The sequence below is a fragment of the Colias philodice genome, chromosome 16 (assembly GCF_061535455.1).
Source record: "Colias philodice isolate Cphi_HAF_F1 chromosome 16, ilColPhil1 Martin Lab GWU primary, whole genome shotgun sequence".
NCBI lineage: Eukaryota > Metazoa > Arthropoda > Insecta > Lepidoptera > Pieridae > Colias > Colias philodice.
Genome location: NC_143101.1, coordinates 10,854,423 through 10,874,507, shown reverse-complemented (window position 1 = coordinate 10,874,507; position 20,085 = coordinate 10,854,423). Strand labels below are relative to the sequence as shown.

Here is a 20,085-nt window from a genome sequence, read left to right as displayed (position 1 = left end):
ATACGCCAGGAAAATTACCATAAGAAAGGAAAATTAAAGACAGGAAAATTTCCATAAGTCCGGAAAATTTCTATACGTCAGGAAAATTTCTATATGCGGGTTTTCCTTTGAAAACGCGGACGAAGCCGCGGGCGGAAATCTAGTAATCCATAAAGAAGGTATCGACCGAAATTTTACTACTTACTGTAAATACAACACATTTAAGTTGGAATAGAGCAAATCACCCTACAAATGAAGCATTGGATATTAGAAATATTTATTTCGACTATTTTTCACACAATAAATTGACTTACAACAGTTAATTATTTAACTTCATCTACCCTCACTAACGTTAATGGCATAGCTATGACATTACAACCACAATTACATTTTATTCAGACATATTTAAATAAAGAACTTATAAAACTTAACTGTTTGAAGATAGATAGATAGATAGATATAGCGCCCAGCGCTGACCAGTGCTTGTTAAAGCTTGTCCGATCTTGTCTGCGCCGATCAGTGCTTATCGGCGCCGATCAGCGCTTATCGGCGCATGTTCATAATATATTTTCCTGCGCGGGTTACCAGCGCTGACAAGCGCCGGTAAGCGCTTATAAGTTTCCAGCTTTCTTTCTGAATACGTATTCTTACGACGTGGTATTTGTATATTCTCTTTGATTTATAATGTACTCGTCAGAACAGATCGAGCGTAGTAAGCTCCGATGCATCCGATGAATTGTATCAACTTCTTTCATCGAGAGATTCGATCCACCATAATAGGGCCTTATAAAAGGCATATAAATGCTCGAAAATTTGTTTGATAGTTCCGTATTTACAGTGCTATTAATCTTCATACATCTAGTCATACTCATATCTACACAACAACGCGACGCTATCAAAAATAAATAAAACAAAGTTACGAAACGGAATTACATATTTATTTTATTATATTACAATATCGAGCTTAAGAAAACGGTTAAAATTCCTGAAACCTTAGGAAAGTTATATAATAATATATTTAAACCACATTTATTTATAATTTTATTTACATGTACTTTACAGATGTGTCATCGGTTTAAAGAAACCAAAAAGGGTTCGAACTGTTACAATGTACTCGTACAGTTTGTTGGGATTTTCCCAACTTTGTAAATAATATCTTAAACTAGGAATTAATTTAATCTTATAATATTATTAAATAATCTAGTAATTCTTAGCAATGCTAAGATAACACAATAAGTAACAAACGAATAGTAGACGTGCGTCGGCGCGCGCGGCGCTCCGTACTGCGTCGTGCGTGCGTGCGTGCGCAGGGCCACTCTGAGCGCGTCTCAGCGTCGCGCAGTCCACCCCGCATACAGTTTACTCCTAAACGACTTACATTGAGCAAAATTTATAATTATCTCAGTGAAGTTCACAAATTCGTTATAGAATGTCACTAAGTGTTAAAATTTAACATAACTTGGTTGTATTCCATTTAACATTTATGCACCTAGTGTAAATTTCAAATAATATCAAATTAAAATAATAGTTTTCTTCGCTGTCGGCTCTAAGATTTTTCATATATTGTATAATAAACATTAAAATTTTCATGTCGTGTCAAATTTTTGAGGTTAATCATTGGACCTACATAGGTACATAATATCAACGTCAATCATTAAACATATTTTAAAAACATGTCTCGACTCTGCACTGCAGCTCTGATAACCCTTCAGCGTTTCGATAGCCAATACGAAAAACTAACTGGAGATTACATTAATTGTCTCCTCGCTGATCACTCTGTCCATATTTCGAAATGATAAAGTAACACTAGTCACACATCACATCAGGAGTATGTTCGTTTCAGAAGAGGATGAATGGCGACGGTAGCTATTTACAGCGGAACTCAGGGGAGGTCACGCGGAGGAGGCGCGCAGCAGCAGCACCGCGGCTGCGGCGAGCGTGAGCGCGGTGCTGCGGCGGCACGCCACGCTGGCGCTGCGGCTGAGCGTGGCCGCCATCTTGTCGCTGCCCTCCGACACGTACACGTAGATGTGCGCCGGCTCCGTGTTGGCGGCGCGGCACGAGTAGTTGCCCGAGTGCGCGGGGCGCGCGGCGCGGATGGTGAGCGCGGACTGCGTGCGCGCGCCCGGCGCCGTGTGCACGGCCACGCCGCGCGCCGCGTCGTAGTTGATCATGCGCGCGTTGTGGTACCAGAACACGTACTGTGGCGGCACCGGACTCTGAACACGAATAAATAATAAAATAAATAAATAATTCCTTTATTTAACAAGACAGGATTATTACAATATGGTGTATTTCACAATATTAATTAATTTAATAATTTGATATTAATATAATTATGAGATTCATTGGTTCCCGCCACAGACATGTATCAAGATAGACTAAGCGAGTGTATGTACTTCCCGTGTCCAAACTAAGTTTATGAAACATACTTGACGCTGGCCTACACTCAGTCCGCGCTTGCAGTTCGCCAAGGAAAGACGTGAAGCTGAATAAAGTAAAATGCCGAATTGCGCCGTTATAAACTGTAGAAACTCCACAGCTGTGAGTGGCCGAGTTAGCAGAGATGTTTCCTTCCACCGGTAAGTAATTTTCTAATCAGAATATGCACTATTTATTTTAAAATCAAATAAAGAATATCTGTGGAAAACGATCGTGACAAACACGGATACCAAATCATACGAAATGATTCGACATACATTGCGGCTTTTACTTGGCACGGTAAAGATCGAGTCGTATGATAACAAGCAATGAATAGCGTCTTCTCATTTTTCTGTTCTCATTTTTCTGTCCAATTTTGTGGTTAGTGATGTTCATTTGATGCAACAGTTCTCGATTCTAATCGATTTTATAATCGAACAGAAAAATGATAATTTGAAGGAGCAATTTTTCAGAAAAAAAGGCATAGATTTTTTTGTTATTTAATACGATTGACCTAGAACTTTTAAGTATTTTAATACAAAGGTACTCAAAATAAATATTATGACATGGACGCCATTAGTTAAAGTGTCATCTTGGGAGGTTTTAAGAAAACTCCTGATTGCTTAGACTATGTTTGTTTTTTCAGTTTTCCAAGTAACCCGAACATAAAAGAAAAATGGATTGATGCAACGGGACATAAAGATTGATTGATTGACAGTTTCATTACTTTCTTTCGATGGCCTCTCTAGTACGTAGTACACGGTAACTCAATGGGCATATGTAAGAAAAAGCTAAAACACATTAGTTTACTTGTTAGAATATTAAAAGGTTTATAAATTTATTTTATCATTCCTCTGTCTATGGTAATTATCATTTTTCTGTCTTGAATCGATTTAGTAATCGATTACGATTCATTTATTTAATTATTACCTCTTAGACATAGATCTAGTTTGATCTGATTTCTTTCGATTTACTTCGATGGGATAGGACGATACTAGAATCGCCGCGCGAGTGGCGTCCTAATCGATTTAGCGTAAAATGAAATTACCATCACTAAAAAGCGCTCGTGACGTCATAACGCGTCAAGGTCAGTACAAAAAATATGACACGCTTGGTTTTCATACAGATCGCGGTACTTGCGTAGTCTATCTATGTCTGTGGTTCCCGCACTAGGCGAAGCCTGTCCTGCGGGACCAAAAAATGATTAACAATTTATTATAATTTATAACAGAGCGGCATAGATTATGTGGTTAATATTTAAATTCGTATTCAAGTATTACATAAAAATATTATTTTAATTCATTACTGGACTGTCAACTGTCATTAATCAGAAGAGGTTCGATCTATTTTCAAAAAATCTTTAAAAATAGTAATAGTGTGAATCGAGTTAAAAATATTTAATAAACATCATCGTTGAGTCTAAATACGACTGTGAAAATGAAGACAAGACAAACTACAGTGAATTAAGTGATCAAACGGAATATTAAACTACGAGGTAACGGTGCTTTAAATAAACTTTAAACAACTTTGTGTATGTTACGCTGACAAACTTATTTTGTTTATACTGGAATACAATTTCGATACCGCAAGATATTTTTCACAAATTTACACATACAGAACTAGATTACAACAATTTCATAAAAAGAATTTATATATTTAAATTAACGTTTGACGCTGAGACAAGTAATTGTGACAACTGACAAGTGACATCTGAAGTGAAAGACAGATTATCTATGACTCGACCAAGGACTCGACTAATAATTATAAGTGTTGTCATAAAGAAATATTGAAATAAAATCAAATAATTATAAAAATAAATATATATAATTATAAATTAATACCCAAACAGAAAAGATATATATATTTATCTATAAAGAACAGATTACAGTCTCTTGAATTCAACACGCACTTTCGATAATTATAACTTTGCTGAAAACGAATACAAATAATAAATGTGTGTGTATATATTACAATAAAATAAAAAGATATTTATACATAATATTTAAATACATACTTACAATGGATACTGAAAATATAACATACAGAAAAAAGAACAAAAGCAGGTCGTTGGAAAATATTAATTCACTACAAAACATGTATGATAGTGAGGAGATGTTATCATTCAGTGACAAATCAGACGATAGTCTAAAATCCTTACCTAACCTAAATGTGGAGTCGGAATTAATACAAAACCTGAAACTTGATATAGAAAACCTGCGTGTGCAACTACTATCAGCTCACACAGAAGTAGAAAACCTAAATCTTGAAAATATAAAACTTAAAAGAGAAGTTGAAAAATATAAAAATAAAATTTCTTTATTTGACAAACTCAGTTTTACAAATACACATACACCTAAAAATTCATCTGAAACTATAAGAAGTAGAACTTCTCTAAAAAAATATACTAAAAGAGTGTCAATTAAAACATTATCAGAAAGTAAGTGCAATAAAACCCTAAGTTACGGAGACGAAGATAACATTAAAAACAACAATAACAATACAACTTCAACACAAATATTAACGTCAGAAAGAAAAAATATACCGGAAGGCCATAGCAACAAAGGTGACGACGAAACTGGAAAAAAAGGAATTAACTCTAAAATAACACAACAAAATAATTATCCTAACACAAATAGAAGAGCAAAAATTTTTATATTTGGGGACCAACAAATAATTGGTTTATCAACAAAAATTATAAAATCTAGGGAGGGACATTGGAATGATAATTATAGCGTAGTATCTTTTGTAAAGCCTTATGCACTATCAAATGAAAGCCTTAAAATGTCTAATACAATATACGAAATAAAAGAACATGATATAGTCATTTTGGCCGCTGGTGCCAATGATCGTAATCCATTTGCTCTGTTAACTGAACTCGGATATGCTTTAAAAATTCTAGATCACGTTAAAACTTACGTCTTGCAAGTATCCAGGAATGATTACCTGAACACGACTCTATTAAACAACCACATATCGAGTCTGGTAAAACTTTTTAAAAATTGCTCCTTTCTTAGATTAGGGAATGAATGCGGAAATTTAAGGGAATATATACATGAAATGACAAATATAATCAATTTTAATATAGACAGGGAAGATTATAAAAACATTTACTTAAATTTTAAAACAGCGATGCAACTAAGAAAGCCGTGTCACATAAAACCAAATCAAATAAAAACAACTGATAATAATAAAAACAAAATTACGTACTACTTTAAAATAATTAAAAAAAATATGGTACACAGTGCTTCACCTGAACATTTAACTGATATGAAAGAATCAAATGACCATAAAGACCTGCCAATTAGTAATAATACGGAAAAGCTTTTTCGATCATAAATTTACAATATTTCACCAAAATATTGCTGGTGCGATTAATAAAGCAGAAGAAATATATGCATCGATAACTGATTTACGTCATAATGTAAATATTGATATAATTTGCCTAACGGAAACATTTATAAAAAGAGGTTGTGAAAGTATATTAAAAATTCCAGGTTACAAAATGGCTTCATCATACTCAAGGACAAAAAATAGGGGTGGCTCTTGTATATTAGTTTATAATAATATAGTATTTAAAGAAATTACTTGGCTACACAAAATAGCTACGGTAGATGTCTTTGAATGTTGTGGGATCGAAATTCAACGGTTAAAATTAGTAATTATCTGTATATATAGAACTCCAAATAGCGATCCTTACATATTTATTAATAAATTAGATTCTATCTTAAATACTCTCTATAAGAAAAGTAAAAATAACAGTAAACTGGTACTATGCGGTGACTGGAATATAGATCTCCTTAAACAAAGTAAAATAGTATGTGAAATAAATAGTCTACTTAATAATTATAACTTGCAATCTCACATCAACGTTCCCACAAGGAAATCTTCTTGTTTGGACCTAATAATTAGTAATATCAGAAATGCAAATGCTCAAACACATTTACTTTCACTCTCTGACCATGAAACCGGACAAAGCTTGACTTTTCAAACAAAAATGACAAAGATAGCGATACCCTTCTTTGAATTCAAACGAGATTATAATAAAGATAATATTAGAAAATTTCTACAAGCTGTAGCATCGCTTTCATTCACTGAAACATACGAACATGCTCAAGATGTTAATGAGGCATATAATGCATTCCATAGTATTTTTAAGTTATTTTACGACTTATGTTTTCCAATTATTAAAATAAAATCACAGAATAGATCCAAAAGGGAATGCTGGCTTACTAAAGGAATTAGAAGATCATGTCTGACTAAAAGAAGATTATTCATAATTAACATGCTATCGCGGAGTAATAGATCAAATCATGACAAACAGTTAAAAAAATACACAAAACTACTTAGAAAATGCATACACACTTCAAAACGAATCAATAATTTAAAATATATTCATAATCATAATAACAAGTGCAAAGCTGCGTGGAATCTTATAAAAGAGAATATAAATGAGTGTGAACACAAAAACGATATTAATGTCATTGAAACGAACACATTAACAACTGACCAACCAAATATCATTTGCGAATTATTCAATAATTATTTTATAAATAATATAAATTTACAGCCAGAAGATGACATTAATATTCATAAACAGATTTTTAACAATAATACTAATAATATAATGAATTCAATTTACTTAACGCCCACAGACTCATGTGAAATATCTAAGATAATTATGTCACTAAATAATACAAACGCCGTTGGATATGATGGGTTAAGAACCGGTATTTTAAAGAAATGTGCTGAAATAATAAGCCATCCAATCTCATTCTTAATAAATCTTTCATTTGAAACAGGTATATATCCTACTATGTTGAAATACTCGGTAGTAAAACCAATGTTTAAAAAAGATAATCCCCGAGATCTAAATAACTATAGACCCATAACACTGATACCTATCATAGCTAAAATATTTGAAAAGGCTATAATTAAAAGGTTAAACAGCTTTTTTGAAAAAAACAAAATTCTCTCAAATATGCAATTTGGATTTCGAAACGGTAGTTCCACGACATTAGCTTGCTTTAATATGACGAAACTTATAATGGACAGTCTTAATGACAAAATACCCATTAATGCCCTATTGCTTGATATGTCTAAGGCATTTGACAACGTAAATCATAGCAAGTTACTCTATAAACTTTATAATTATGGTATAAGAGGAAAAGCATATGACTTAATGGATTCGTACCTGAGTGATAGACAACAATGCACTGAAATTACGAAAATTGATGGAAATTTGAAACGCACTTACTGCTCTAAGTACAGAAACATTGAACGAGGTGTGCCTCAAGGCAGTATAATAGGTCCATTTTTATTTTTGACGTATATCAATGACCTGCCAATGTATCTCGACTGTCCATGTGTTTTGTATGCGGACGATACGACTATTTTTGTGCAGTGTACCAATGTTAATACATACGAAACAGAAATAAACAATATACTTCAAAAAACAATACATTGGTTACAATCCAATAATCTTCAAGTAAATTTACAAAAAACAAATTTTATTCAGTTCTGCCCGTATAATGGAATAACTCATAACCTAACAGTAAAATACAAAGAACATATAATACAAGAAGTCGAAACAGCTAAATTTCTTGGGGTAATCTATGATAAACACTGTAACTGGAAGTCGCATATTGATATGGTCTGCACGAAGCTTGATAGATTTGTTTATGTAATAAGGCGGTTAAGACAGACGATATCAAGGGAAGCAGCGATAACGGCCTACTACGGCTATGTATCATCAGTCTTGTCATATGGTATTATAATTTGGGGCAATTCGGTTGAGTTTGACAGAGCATTTAAATTACAAAAAAAGTGCATAAGAGCTATTTGTAATGTTGGGCCTACTGTGAGTTGTAGGGAACTTTTTAAAAACTTGAGAATCCTGCCTCTTGCATGTATATATATCAAAGAAATTTGTATTTTCATAAAAAAAAATCCTCAATATTTTAAACTTAATAAAGAAATTGGAAAATTAACAAGATATCCAAACAAATTGTTTTTACCGAGGCCTAAATTAACTTTGTACAAAAAAAATGTTCCTTACATAGGTATTCAGATATTTAATAAAATTCCAAAAGACCTGCAAGGGGTTCCTCTTCCAGGATTTAAAAATAAATTAATTAAATACTTGTTAGAGAATTGTTTTTACAACTTAAATGAATTTCTGTATAATATGAAAAATGTATAAATAATATAAAATAATGATTTTGATATTTGATTGACTGTATGACTATGATTTATGTATAAAACTAATTTTAACTGACAATACTCCTGACTCGTCTTATTAAATTGTAACTAACTTATCATTCTCATTCATTTTTTGAATTAATAATAATTATTGTATGCTATGTAACTATAGTAAAAACATGAATGTTCCTTAATTTTCATCTTAATATCTTTGTATGTACCATGTTTTTATGCAATAAATGATTTATTTATTTATTTATTTATATTTAAATTCATTTAAATTAAATTAAAAAAAAAAGAAAAGAATAGAAGGAAAAACAAATATGTCAAATTAAATTAACAACAATAGCTACTCAAAAAGCCTGTCACATACTTATTGAACACAACAGCACTGGCCCATCAAGCGTCGCGTAACTAGTATAATTCAAAAAAGTTGAAGTCGTACAAATTGCTCAGTCTTATCATAGTCCCAGGAGAGCAGCAATTTCGTTAGCATGTCTTTAGTAATGTAACTACTTTTAGAGAGGTCCAAGTGTCTCTTGATTTTATTGTATAAAAGTGGCCACATATAATTCGGTGCACGTTTTGCAAAAGAAGTATTCAATCTAGGGAGTTGTAAGTTATTTCGCCTGTTATTTGAGTATGGTTGATTAGATGAAGCTGTTTTATATATCCTAAGGACTGAATGCAGAATGAAAAGACGTCTAACACTTAGAACTTTAGATTCAGAATAGAGTGACGAGGTTGGGAAACGAAAGGGTTTTTTTAACATGACTTTAAGTACCGATCTCTGAGCTCTTTCGAGTCTTATAAGAGCAGAGGTTGGAGCAGAACCCCAGATCGAGACGCAGTAAGTTATAATAGGTTGGCATAATACTTTGTAAATCCTCATACGAACACACATATTATGTATTATGAACTTGTACTCGTATTGCTAAAGCGACCGATATAAGCGAAGATAAGATGGCATCGCTCGAGTACCTTCTCGATAATGCAGACGAGGTTGATGGTGGAGCCGGCGTCCACGTGGTACTCGTCGGCGCCGAGGATGAACGCCTCGGGCACCACAACGTGCAGGTGCACCAGGCGCGACAGGGTGCCGCCGCCCGACGACACCTGCCGGACAACATACGTTACAAAATTCACTTCATCAAAATATTAATGACCTCCGTACCATTCTCGTACCTACTGAAATAGAGAAAGAGATACCTATGAGTATTTTTGATGTGTGTGTATCAGTGAAAGAAAAACCATACGTCCTATAATTTTTGTACACTACTGTGATAGCTACTCTTTATTATATTGGATGTATAAACTGAAAAAAATAAATCAGGCCATCAGCTTTAATATGCGACATGGACAAGTGAGTAACAAACCTGACATTCATACGTGCCGTTGTCTCGTTTCTGCACGTACTTGATCTGCAGGATCCAGTCGTCCGACCCCTCGCTGTGCAGTACCTATGACATCAAGTATCATCAATGTATATACAACATAAAAAAAGTTCATCGTTTATTTTATGAAAATAGAAAAAGAATCAAACCTGAAATCTTTCGTCGTTGGTGTACATAAAGACACCGGAGCTGATTATGTGCCAGTCCCGTCGTCTCACCCATGATATCTGAAACATTCATAATAAACAATTACGTGTTACGATAGTGTGACGATGTGCGCGTAGGAACAAGACGCGTGGAAGGGCGCTCGCTCACCCCGCGCTCGCCGAGGTTGCGCACGGGGCAGTGCAGGAAGGCCAGCCCGCCGAGCTGCGCCAGCACGTCCTCCTGCGTGTTGTTGAGCACGGGCTCGCGGTGCAGTGCCTCCAGCGACGCGTACCACAGCTCGCGCCACGCGGGCACGCCCGCCGCCTCGGCCGCCGCCTCTGCCGCCGCCGCCGCCGCCTCCTCCTCGCTCAGCGGCGCCGGCACGTGGAAGCTGCCCACGCCGAAGCTCGTCGTCGATTCGCCCGCCTCGCGACCGCTGCGCTCTGCTGAGTTAAGGAAATATCATTGTAAACATTTGTTACGGATTATGTATGTCGTCTATAGCATGACGTTAGCGAACATTCGTTCATTTCTCGTAATGAAATTATCCAAGTTAGGTATACACGGTGACCTTCTCCACTGTCTTCAATCGTATATTTCTAATAGAAGCCAGGCTGTCGCACTTAAGGGTTACACTTCTGGATTCCTAAAGATTCCTTCGGGTATTCCACAAGGTTCCCATTTGGGTCCATTCTTGTTTACTGTTTATATAAACGATATAAGTTATTGTTTTAAAAATTCACACCATCTACTTTACGCCGATGATACAAAAATTTTTATGACAGTTAATACACTTGAAGATTGTTTAAAATTGCAATCAGATTTAGAGAAGTTTGAATTATTCTGAAACATCAATCAATTATTTCTTAACCCTGATAAATGTCAAATAATTTCATTCAACAGAAAACGCGTCACGGAAGCAAGAGATCTAGGAGTTATTCTCGATACAAAACTACGCTTTAATTTACACATGGAATACATAATCTCTAAAGCCTATAAGCAACTCTGAATGATACTTCGTCTCGCTAAACCATTTAAACAACCGTCAACTTATAAAATATTATATTACGCTTTAGTTCGCAGTAATTTTGAATTTTCATCTACTGCATGGAGCCCTTATTACAATGTCCACATTACTCGAATAGAAATTTCTAAAAGCTTTAGAATATCGGACTGGAAATATCTTTATCAATTATGAAACTACTTCTAAAAAACATAAAATACATTTACTGGAAAAGCGTCGTCTATTTTTGGACCAGATGTTTCTTTATAAGATCATACATTGCATAACTGATTCAGGCTTGTTATTGGAAAAAATAAAATTAAGAGTTCCCAGAATTTCCTCACGTTGCAGATACACATTTGAAGTCACTCCCTGTAAAACAAATTACGCCAATAATGCCTTTTTAAAAAGAGCAGCTAAATTTTATAATGATAAATTATTAGACATCGATATTTTTCAATGTTCTTGTGATAGTTATAGAAATCAATTAAGAAATATCATTTTATGTAGCTTATTTGTAATTTGTATAATTTAAATTTTTTAGTTTTCTAATTTTCTAATGAAATGTGGGCTTTATTTAATATTTTTCTTATTATATAGGTAGATTGGTTAGTTTATTTGCATGAGGCTTGTTTTTTATATGTTGTTTTTCTTTTTTTTAATAATAGAACATGTTGTGTGGTCGTAGTGAATTTTAGAACTTTTTTTATATGAAATCATGTATGACTGTTATGTTCTTATACAAATAAAATAAAAATAAAAACATACGCAGGGTGCCGGCGGGCGCCAGCAGAGCGGCGAGCAGCGCGAGCAGCAGCGCGGGCGCCATCGGCCGCAGCTGCTGCTACTGCATCCTCGCTGGAACAGAATAATACGTGCGTTCATTCCCTGAACTTTCCAACTATGGCTTTCTTCTACATAGATAATTTCCACCCAGTTTCATGCTTTACGGTATGGAGATTATTTGCTGAATAATTCGCGGTACTTATATTAAATATTGTAATTCCCAAATCCTCAATTAATTATGACCTTGAATGCTGTAATCGCGTGGCAGAAGTAATTTATAAAACGTCATATTTCATAGAAAAGTGAATAAAAGTTACAGTACCAACATTTATTAACTTTAAGTTTTTCGAGTCAATAAACTGTTATGAAGCATGGCTATTTCTTTTTCATTTAAGCATGCACCTGCACCGTGATCATTTTGGGGTCCAACTAATCATATTATAAAATCCGATGATACACTTTATTTACACGATTATAAATAGATACTCTTTATAACATAGCTTTATTAGACTCGAAATGGCTGAATTGCCGTCTGCAGCAAGAAAGCAAAAAGCAATCCGACCTACTTCGCTATTTGGGTTAAAATAAAATCGAAACTGGCAACAAGTCCGCGGCCGCCGCCGGCCACTTCTCACGAGTCACTGTCAAACATCACGTGACACGTCTCCAATGACTACTCTAGGCACATTTTACGGTGATCTTTAAAGAATTTGTGTGAGAGGAGATTACCTATATAACTAGATTACCGCCCGCGGCTTTGCCCGCTTTCTCTAAAACCTAATAAATAATATACTAAAACCTTCCTCTTCAATCACTCTATCGATTTAAACTGCATCAAAATCGGTTGCCTAGCTTTTAAATATTTAGGCGCTGACTCCACGAGCGAGAGAATCGCGGCGATATTATCGTCGTGCCACGTATTTCTATACACTCTCTATGGAACCGTCTCCACTCGGCGATATTATCGCCGCGATGCGACGAGTGGCAATGAGCGCGCGAAACGTCATTACATCGTCGCTAGCCCGCCGCGACTAGCAACGGGCTAGCGACGAGCGCGCGGCGGGCCCGCTGTCAAACGCAGCGTCATTTCAGCGTTGCCTCTGGTCTTCTCGTAGTTCTCTTCAAGGAAACGTGACGATACCGTTACGAGTCGCCGCGGAAACGCTGCGATTCCGTTACGACTCGTGACGATACGCGGCGGAATTATCGCTCGTTCGTGGAGATTATCCGACGATATAAGGGCGGACTCGTCGCGATTTTCTCGCTCGTGGAGTCAGCGCCTTAAGAATAGGTACTTGTTTTATACTATGTAGGTATATCTAGATAACATTCATGTAGCATTGTGCATAATATAGGTAATTTTTCTAAGTGAGCGACCAGGAATAGACACAAATACAAAAATATACTAATCCACTCAAACGGACGGGGTAACGGAGCTGCTGGTGAAAGAATTTTCTCATATTTAAAACCTAATAACTTAGATTAAGGATTGGTCTCCGCGCGCGCGCTACGACTAGATACCGCCCCACCTAAAAACAATAGCTCTGTGAGTGCGGCAACTCTTTTCTGTAGTGTGTGTTAGGCAATTTGTAAAGACGCTAGTGTGTGTGAAGAATTGGGCTGCCAGCTACATAAATTTTACCTCATAAATGGGAAATCTGGCATCTTGGAAAGAAGTTTGAAAAATATTTTTCATCCTGACCTGGCCGGAAATCGAATCCATGAACATGCGACTTAAATCCACTTGCGACGCTACTATACTATAGTCACAAAGGTCGTTTAAAAGTAAAAAAGCGTAAATAAAAAAAAAACATATTATATTAAGCCAGTTAAACATGGTTAAACAGAAATAAATTATTGTTATTATACTTTTTTATACATGTGTTAGTAATAGTATTGAAAAAAAAAACTTCAAATTATTGCTAAAAGATTCCCTCAACCACGTGTATTTTTTTGGATATGCAGTACGGCAACACTGAATGGCGTCGTATTTTCGTAGAAAAAATTTTCGAAGTAAAGGAGAAATTTCGAATAATACGATACTTAGTGATGGTACGTGATCCCAGTGTCTTTCTTATTTTTTGTTGTATTATTATTAAATAGTTTTATGACACAAATAGGCATTTTACTTCAGATTTTGTTCAAAATCTTTATAAACTATCGGTTCGCCCTCTCCACACAATGCTTGTGACACGACTGGCTTGGGTACGCCGAATTCGGCGTACTATTAGTTGCCGCATTTTTCAAGTACGCCGGCGGTATCTAGTCGTAGCGCGCGCGCGGAGACCAATCCTTAATCTAAGCCTAATAATAATTATTTAGTGCAAACAAATGAAATGTTTCATCTTCACAATTATATTAATAAAAGTAGATATCCACAATCGCTGTCGCGTTACAAAGCGGCCGCTCCGCAGAGTTGCGGTTGATTGACTCTGCCAGCGAGCAGCACAGGCTCGACACTCGTATGTATCACTCGTAAATCAATTTGCGTCCATGTGGTAGGATTAAATGATCATATTATGTACTCGCAAATCAATGCGCAACCCTTCGCCACAATGTTCGTAATTTCTTATTTATTTTACTTATTAACAAATAAATAGCTATTCAATTGGCTACGCATAATACGGGCTAAAGAAATTAATTAACTGCGAAGGTCGTATCGCATGTATGTACGTAGTATAATATTATATCTGTCAACTGTGGTTGTGCGCTGCGTATAAGGTCAAGGTCATGTCAATTTAGTTTTTTTAACGTGCATGCGGCTACGTAACAAGCAGGAAGTATAATTATTTTTAAGGAATTTTCTACTTACTTGCTATATTCAGCGACTGTAGCTTTTAAACATTTCATCTTATTTGAGGGGTTAAATAGTGACCTATAATATCTCTCCAGATAATAATATACCGGGTGTACCTAATCGTTAAGTGAGCACAGGTAATTATTCCGTAAATATTGCAGATATCATACAACATTAAATTGATATCGATAGTACTCCACCTAATGAGAAATACGACAATAATAACTTTTTAAAAAATAAAAGGAGAATTATCCAAAAAATGTTACATTAGTGCACAGGCATTTCGTAACGTTTACACCCTGTATACATGGACGTATAAAAAAAGACGGACGCCGTATTACGAACAAACAACGTGAAGCCACCATAGTAAGCTAGCGATCGTATGAAGACAATAAACACGCACACACTCTCACCATAGTAAGCTAGTCGGCCGCCATTACGTCGTGAACTACTGACTGATTAACTGCGTCACTGTTTAACAAAAAATATTTAAAATTCCGTCTTGCGTGGTTAAATGGTGTCGCAACAGTACAATTTTAAATAACAAAACACAAGGGATTACATTCCACAGGGAAGCAAGTTATTTCTTTTATGTTTTAATGACAAAATTATTACGGCAAAATTTATAGAAAAAAAGACAGCCGCCATTGTCAACAGGACAGCTGTTGCCATGGCAACATGGCACACACACATGGCTGTTTCGCCGCCATTACTAGGCTTCACTTAATGTTTAGGCGATATAGTATTACTTATTTGCACAAAAATACGAATTCATCTACATAATATTATGGCCACAATGAATCTCTTAAAAACATTGCGACATAATTCAAAACATCCTTACAGTCACTAAGCTGCGAGCGTTGCTTAAACTCGAGCATAATATACAAAATATACATTGTTTAACGCTTTTGTTATTTACTAATTAGGCATTAATTGTACGCTTCATTTATGAAACGCAAACTGGCAACGCCGCACGCGGCCGCCGCGGCCGGCCGAGCGACTGTGCGGCAACTCTGGCGGTGTTCGGACTTCGGAGCAGCCGGTGCAGGCAAAATTAAACACGAAGCATTTTAGTGAGAAATGAGAATATGAACATTGTTTATAATCTTACGTCTAAAAGTGGAGTCGCGTGTCTGGACGTGTTCACTATACCCTTAAATTTTCTTTAATCCTCGTATATCCCGCAGTTCTAAAGCAACAAACAAAGTTTAATACTAAACTAATAAACTTTAATCCTATTCTCCGAAGTTAAGCTAAGACTCTAAGACTTAAAGCGCTAAAGAGGTTTTGTTTTTGTAAATATTTGAATCAAAAAGATGGGAATTTCAGGGTCTACTTAGAATAGAATAGAATTAATTTACTTGTAAAAGGCATAATATACTTACTTATATGTTTAGCTGAAGAAATAAATTACATAAATACGTTTGCTGTATCAACAAGGTGTAATCGATTAAAGTACCTAACTACTATTACTAGGAGTTTGATTTGATTTGAGTAATTCACTTCAATCAAGCTGGTATCTTTATTTATTAAACCGTTCATAAAATTATAATTAAATACGGTTAGTCGATTCACGTTTAGTAGTCATTACTAGTCAATATAATTTGAGTCTCAGTTTCCACTTTCAGTGACAAAATTGCTATTCGCAGCAATAACGAGTCGCGGGCTTAGTTCAATGCTTCAGTTCTTGTCTGTAAGTCTTATTTTAGTTAAAGTTCAGGTATGTAGTGAAAAGGTAAGGGTACATTCCCTCGTATAGGAAAGTGTCAGCTAAGATGTACCTACCTATCAACAACTAATAAGGGTAGAGTCACTGGCCAAGGTGTCGATTTTAAAGACAGCTACTTCATTCATACTTCATTCAGCTCATTTGGAGAAACGCCATTAAAACTATTACATTTAAGTACTTATATAATATTATAGTGATTGAACCTATGTATTTTTTTATTCCGAATTCCAAAGGACAGACAGTAGGCTTAATTACTATGAAAAATTAAAATTTAAAGTTGATATGATTATAAAAGTGCAAATACAGATAAGTATTCTTGTCGGCTCTTCTCTATAGAAACTACTTTCCGAATCGGTGGTAAATATTCAATTAGGTGTGTATTTTGACGATTCAAAAGTGCTTCTAACCACAAAGGCGCTTTCAAAATATTCTCTCGTGCTTTTTGTAAACTAGGGTTTATACATTTTTGGCGCCAATTCTGTTGTTATTTTATTGTCTACATAAATTAACTAGTTACGAAAAGCATTTGATAATAATTATTATTATCATCGGCCAATTATTATGTCTCCACTGACCACTGCATAGACACTTGAAATAACAATGCATTGAAGCAGCTTTAACGGTCACGAGAATTACATTGATGACTTATTGAGAACTCAGGTTCTTATCTATACATATATACAAATAATAAATTGAAGTGTCTGTAATAGTAAAATAACCACTTTTTACTACACTTGGATTGGCTACAAAAACTACAATACTATAAATAAATTTATAATCTAGGCGGTGTTGTGCAAAATTCGTCGACGTCGACAAACTTTTAAACAATACTTTATACTGAGACATATTTTTACCGAAATTCCTCAGAAATGGATAATTCAACATCCTCCTACACAATAATTAAGTGTAACATCTGTCTTATTAAGGCAAAGGAGCACATAATTGAGGCAGCTCCTTTGAAGTGATTTATCTGTTGGGAGCGCTAATTGCCGCCGACAGGCCGACAGGCTCCGACAGCCGGCGCTTGCGACCTCACGAGCCTCCTCATAAATGTACCTTATTACATGCGGACATTTGACATTTGCGTATCTAAATTAACTTCACAAGTAGAGCGGCCCAAGTTCCAATATTTTATGGCTATTCCCATAAAATTAAGATTTTTGGTGATAATTAGTATTCAGATAAGTACAGGCTACAGTGCTATTCTCCCAAAACTAGTATAAATAAATAGTTCAATATTATTTATATATTTTTATTAGGTGCTCTTCTTTATTCTACGATAGCATGTTGCATATTATATTGTGTGCACATTGGTTTTATTAGCGTAAAAAATTACATAATAAATTCTTTCTAGTGCATAGTTAAGAGGTGTACCTAAGTGTTTATTTAGTGCTTTTCCAATATCGGATATTGTGACACAAGAACATACATAACAATAACACGAAATCCGCCGTCAGAAGTCACCGAACGAGCACGTCACATCTCTCAAACAAAGTTCACATGGCACTGAAGTTTATCACGAAATTCACAAGAATTACAGTGTGGCTGCACAGCATGTTATACACGCGTCGTGGTTGCGCGGGGCAGACGGGGCGGAGTCGGCCGCGACCGGCGGCAGCGCGTCCCGGAGCGCGGTGACTGCCGGAGCGCCGCGCCACCGCTCGCGCCCGCCGCACACCGCCGCCCGCCGCCCGCCGCCCCTCGCCGCCCCGCGGGCCTGTGGAGCCTTACCATCGCACCTTTACTTTTTGAATGGCATCGATTCATTAAAGTAAACAATATTTGAAACCAAATTGATAGTGCGCGTTCAATATAATTATGTATTGCACCGAGGTACCGAGCAACGAAGTGTTGGAATGATTTGCCTCCACCATTGCGTAATAAATGCAGTGTACTAAGCTTCCGTAATGAATTTAAGAAATCCATTCTACATCGGCAAATCAATCAACATTAGTTGCTTGGCTCGTTAGCGTATGGTTATTTTTCTAATTTTAAACTGCTATTTTCTGTTATCCTTAGGTATATAAATATTTAACTTATTTATTAATAAATCATATTATTATTATTTCTTTTGATGAATCTTGTTTTGTTTTGATATTTATGTAGTGTATATATGTGTATAGGTATCTATTTTAATTTATTCATATTTTTAATTTTCTGCCACTATAGGCGTCATTTGGGAACTTGGGAACCACTGAAAATCAGTGCTGCAGCTCTTAAGCCGCAGAATTCCTGAGTGGGGTCCCTGTTCAGCACACAGGATCACACCTTATTAATATGTATTTATGTTTTATATCGTAATTTCAATGTGTTTTTCTATTTAATTTCTGTTTTATTTTTATTTGTCTTTATGTGTGTGTTGAATTAAATGTCTTTTCTTTCTTTCTTTCTTTCTATTGACACTTTTCAATTTATTCGATATTCTACTTTTCAATTAATTAAGATGAACCATATTATGACAAATGCTGCTATTGCGAACAGTATTGAGGAGTATTGCCTGACATATCATAGGAATTCTTCACAAATATAATTAATTTTAACAAAAAAATAAACCCACTTCAGATTTTCAGAACTAAACCAAAAAATCGGGAGGCAACAGCTTTCAAATAAAAAAAGAGTAATCGACATTGTTTCACCTAGTTCAAAGTTCTAACTTTTAAGGTAACAAACCCACGAAAAAAGGCCGATCTGATTTCTTACTTTTATTTAAGTCAGTTGAAAAACGAAGAATCTTGATAGGTATTAAAACTCAAACTCAAACATTCATTTATTCAATTAGACTACTATTTAGTAGCACTTTCGATTTTTTAAATTATTTAGGTGAAGATAATACTAGACCGGGAGATACTGACACAAAATTTCGAGTCATTTGTAACAGGATGGTGGTTCTACAGGGTTCTTAGTACGCAATGACAAAAAGAAAAACGATGGTGTGAACGCTGGTACCGCTGGCTTAGTCGCGTGGGCGTTAGTCGAACTCGTCGGAAAAATAGCGAAAGTCAAACGATTTGTAACACAAAAATTTTAGAATTTCCCGATAGCCCATAAAAAAGAAGTAGGCGGTAGTGTCATGCCATACTTTTCCGGTGTGACTTACAGCCCGCCATACCGACGCGAATGTGTTGATTTAAATAAAACAATTATTCAACCATTTGTATCAGGCTAACTTTTGCACAGGTAACCATCGACGTGCAGCCATTTACGAAAATCGCCATGCCATACTTTTCGGACGATTCCAAATGGTCGCCATACCGCCGAAAATCTGCAAAAAATTTTTATTTCGCCAAACTTTTTGTACCAGTATTGCATTTGGATTTTTGGAGAGTATTTGATAAAATGTGACCATTATTATATTTGCCATACTTCTAGTAGGGGGAAAAAGTGCTGTCATACTTGAAAAATTAATTTAGTATTAATTTATATAAGTGAAGATTTCCAACACCTAGATCTTTGAAATTTTGTATTTATATTCGTTGATCCTCAAACTAACAGGAAAAATAAGTGCCATACTGTTACAAATCGTTTGACTTTCGCTATTTTCCGACGAGTTCGACTAACGCCCACGCGACTAAGCCGCCGGTACCAGCGTTCACACCATCATTTTTCTTTTTGTCATTGCGTACTAAGAACC

At 35.5% G+C, this 20,085-nt stretch overlaps 1 protein-coding gene across 1 annotated transcript; it reads right to left on the bottom strand.

The window, feature by feature from the left end:
* Nucleotides 1–895: 895 nt before the first annotated feature.
* Nucleotides 896–18,038, bottom strand: LOC149481976 (protein amalgam-like). The gene is made up of 7 exons (XM_089705152.1): nt 17,884–18,038; nt 11,911–12,000; nt 10,308–10,582; nt 10,142–10,219; nt 9,975–10,058; nt 9,580–9,714; nt 896–2,198 (listed from the first exon to the last, which is right to left on the bottom strand). Exons 2-7 carry the CDS (start codon nt 11,969–11,971, stop codon nt 1,872–1,874), a joined length of 960 nt encoding a protein of 319 aa, XP_089561278.1. The 5' UTR covers nt 11,972–12,000; nt 17,884–18,038; the 3' UTR covers nt 896–1,871.
* Between the last annotated feature and the right edge of the window lie 2,047 nt (nt 18,039–20,085).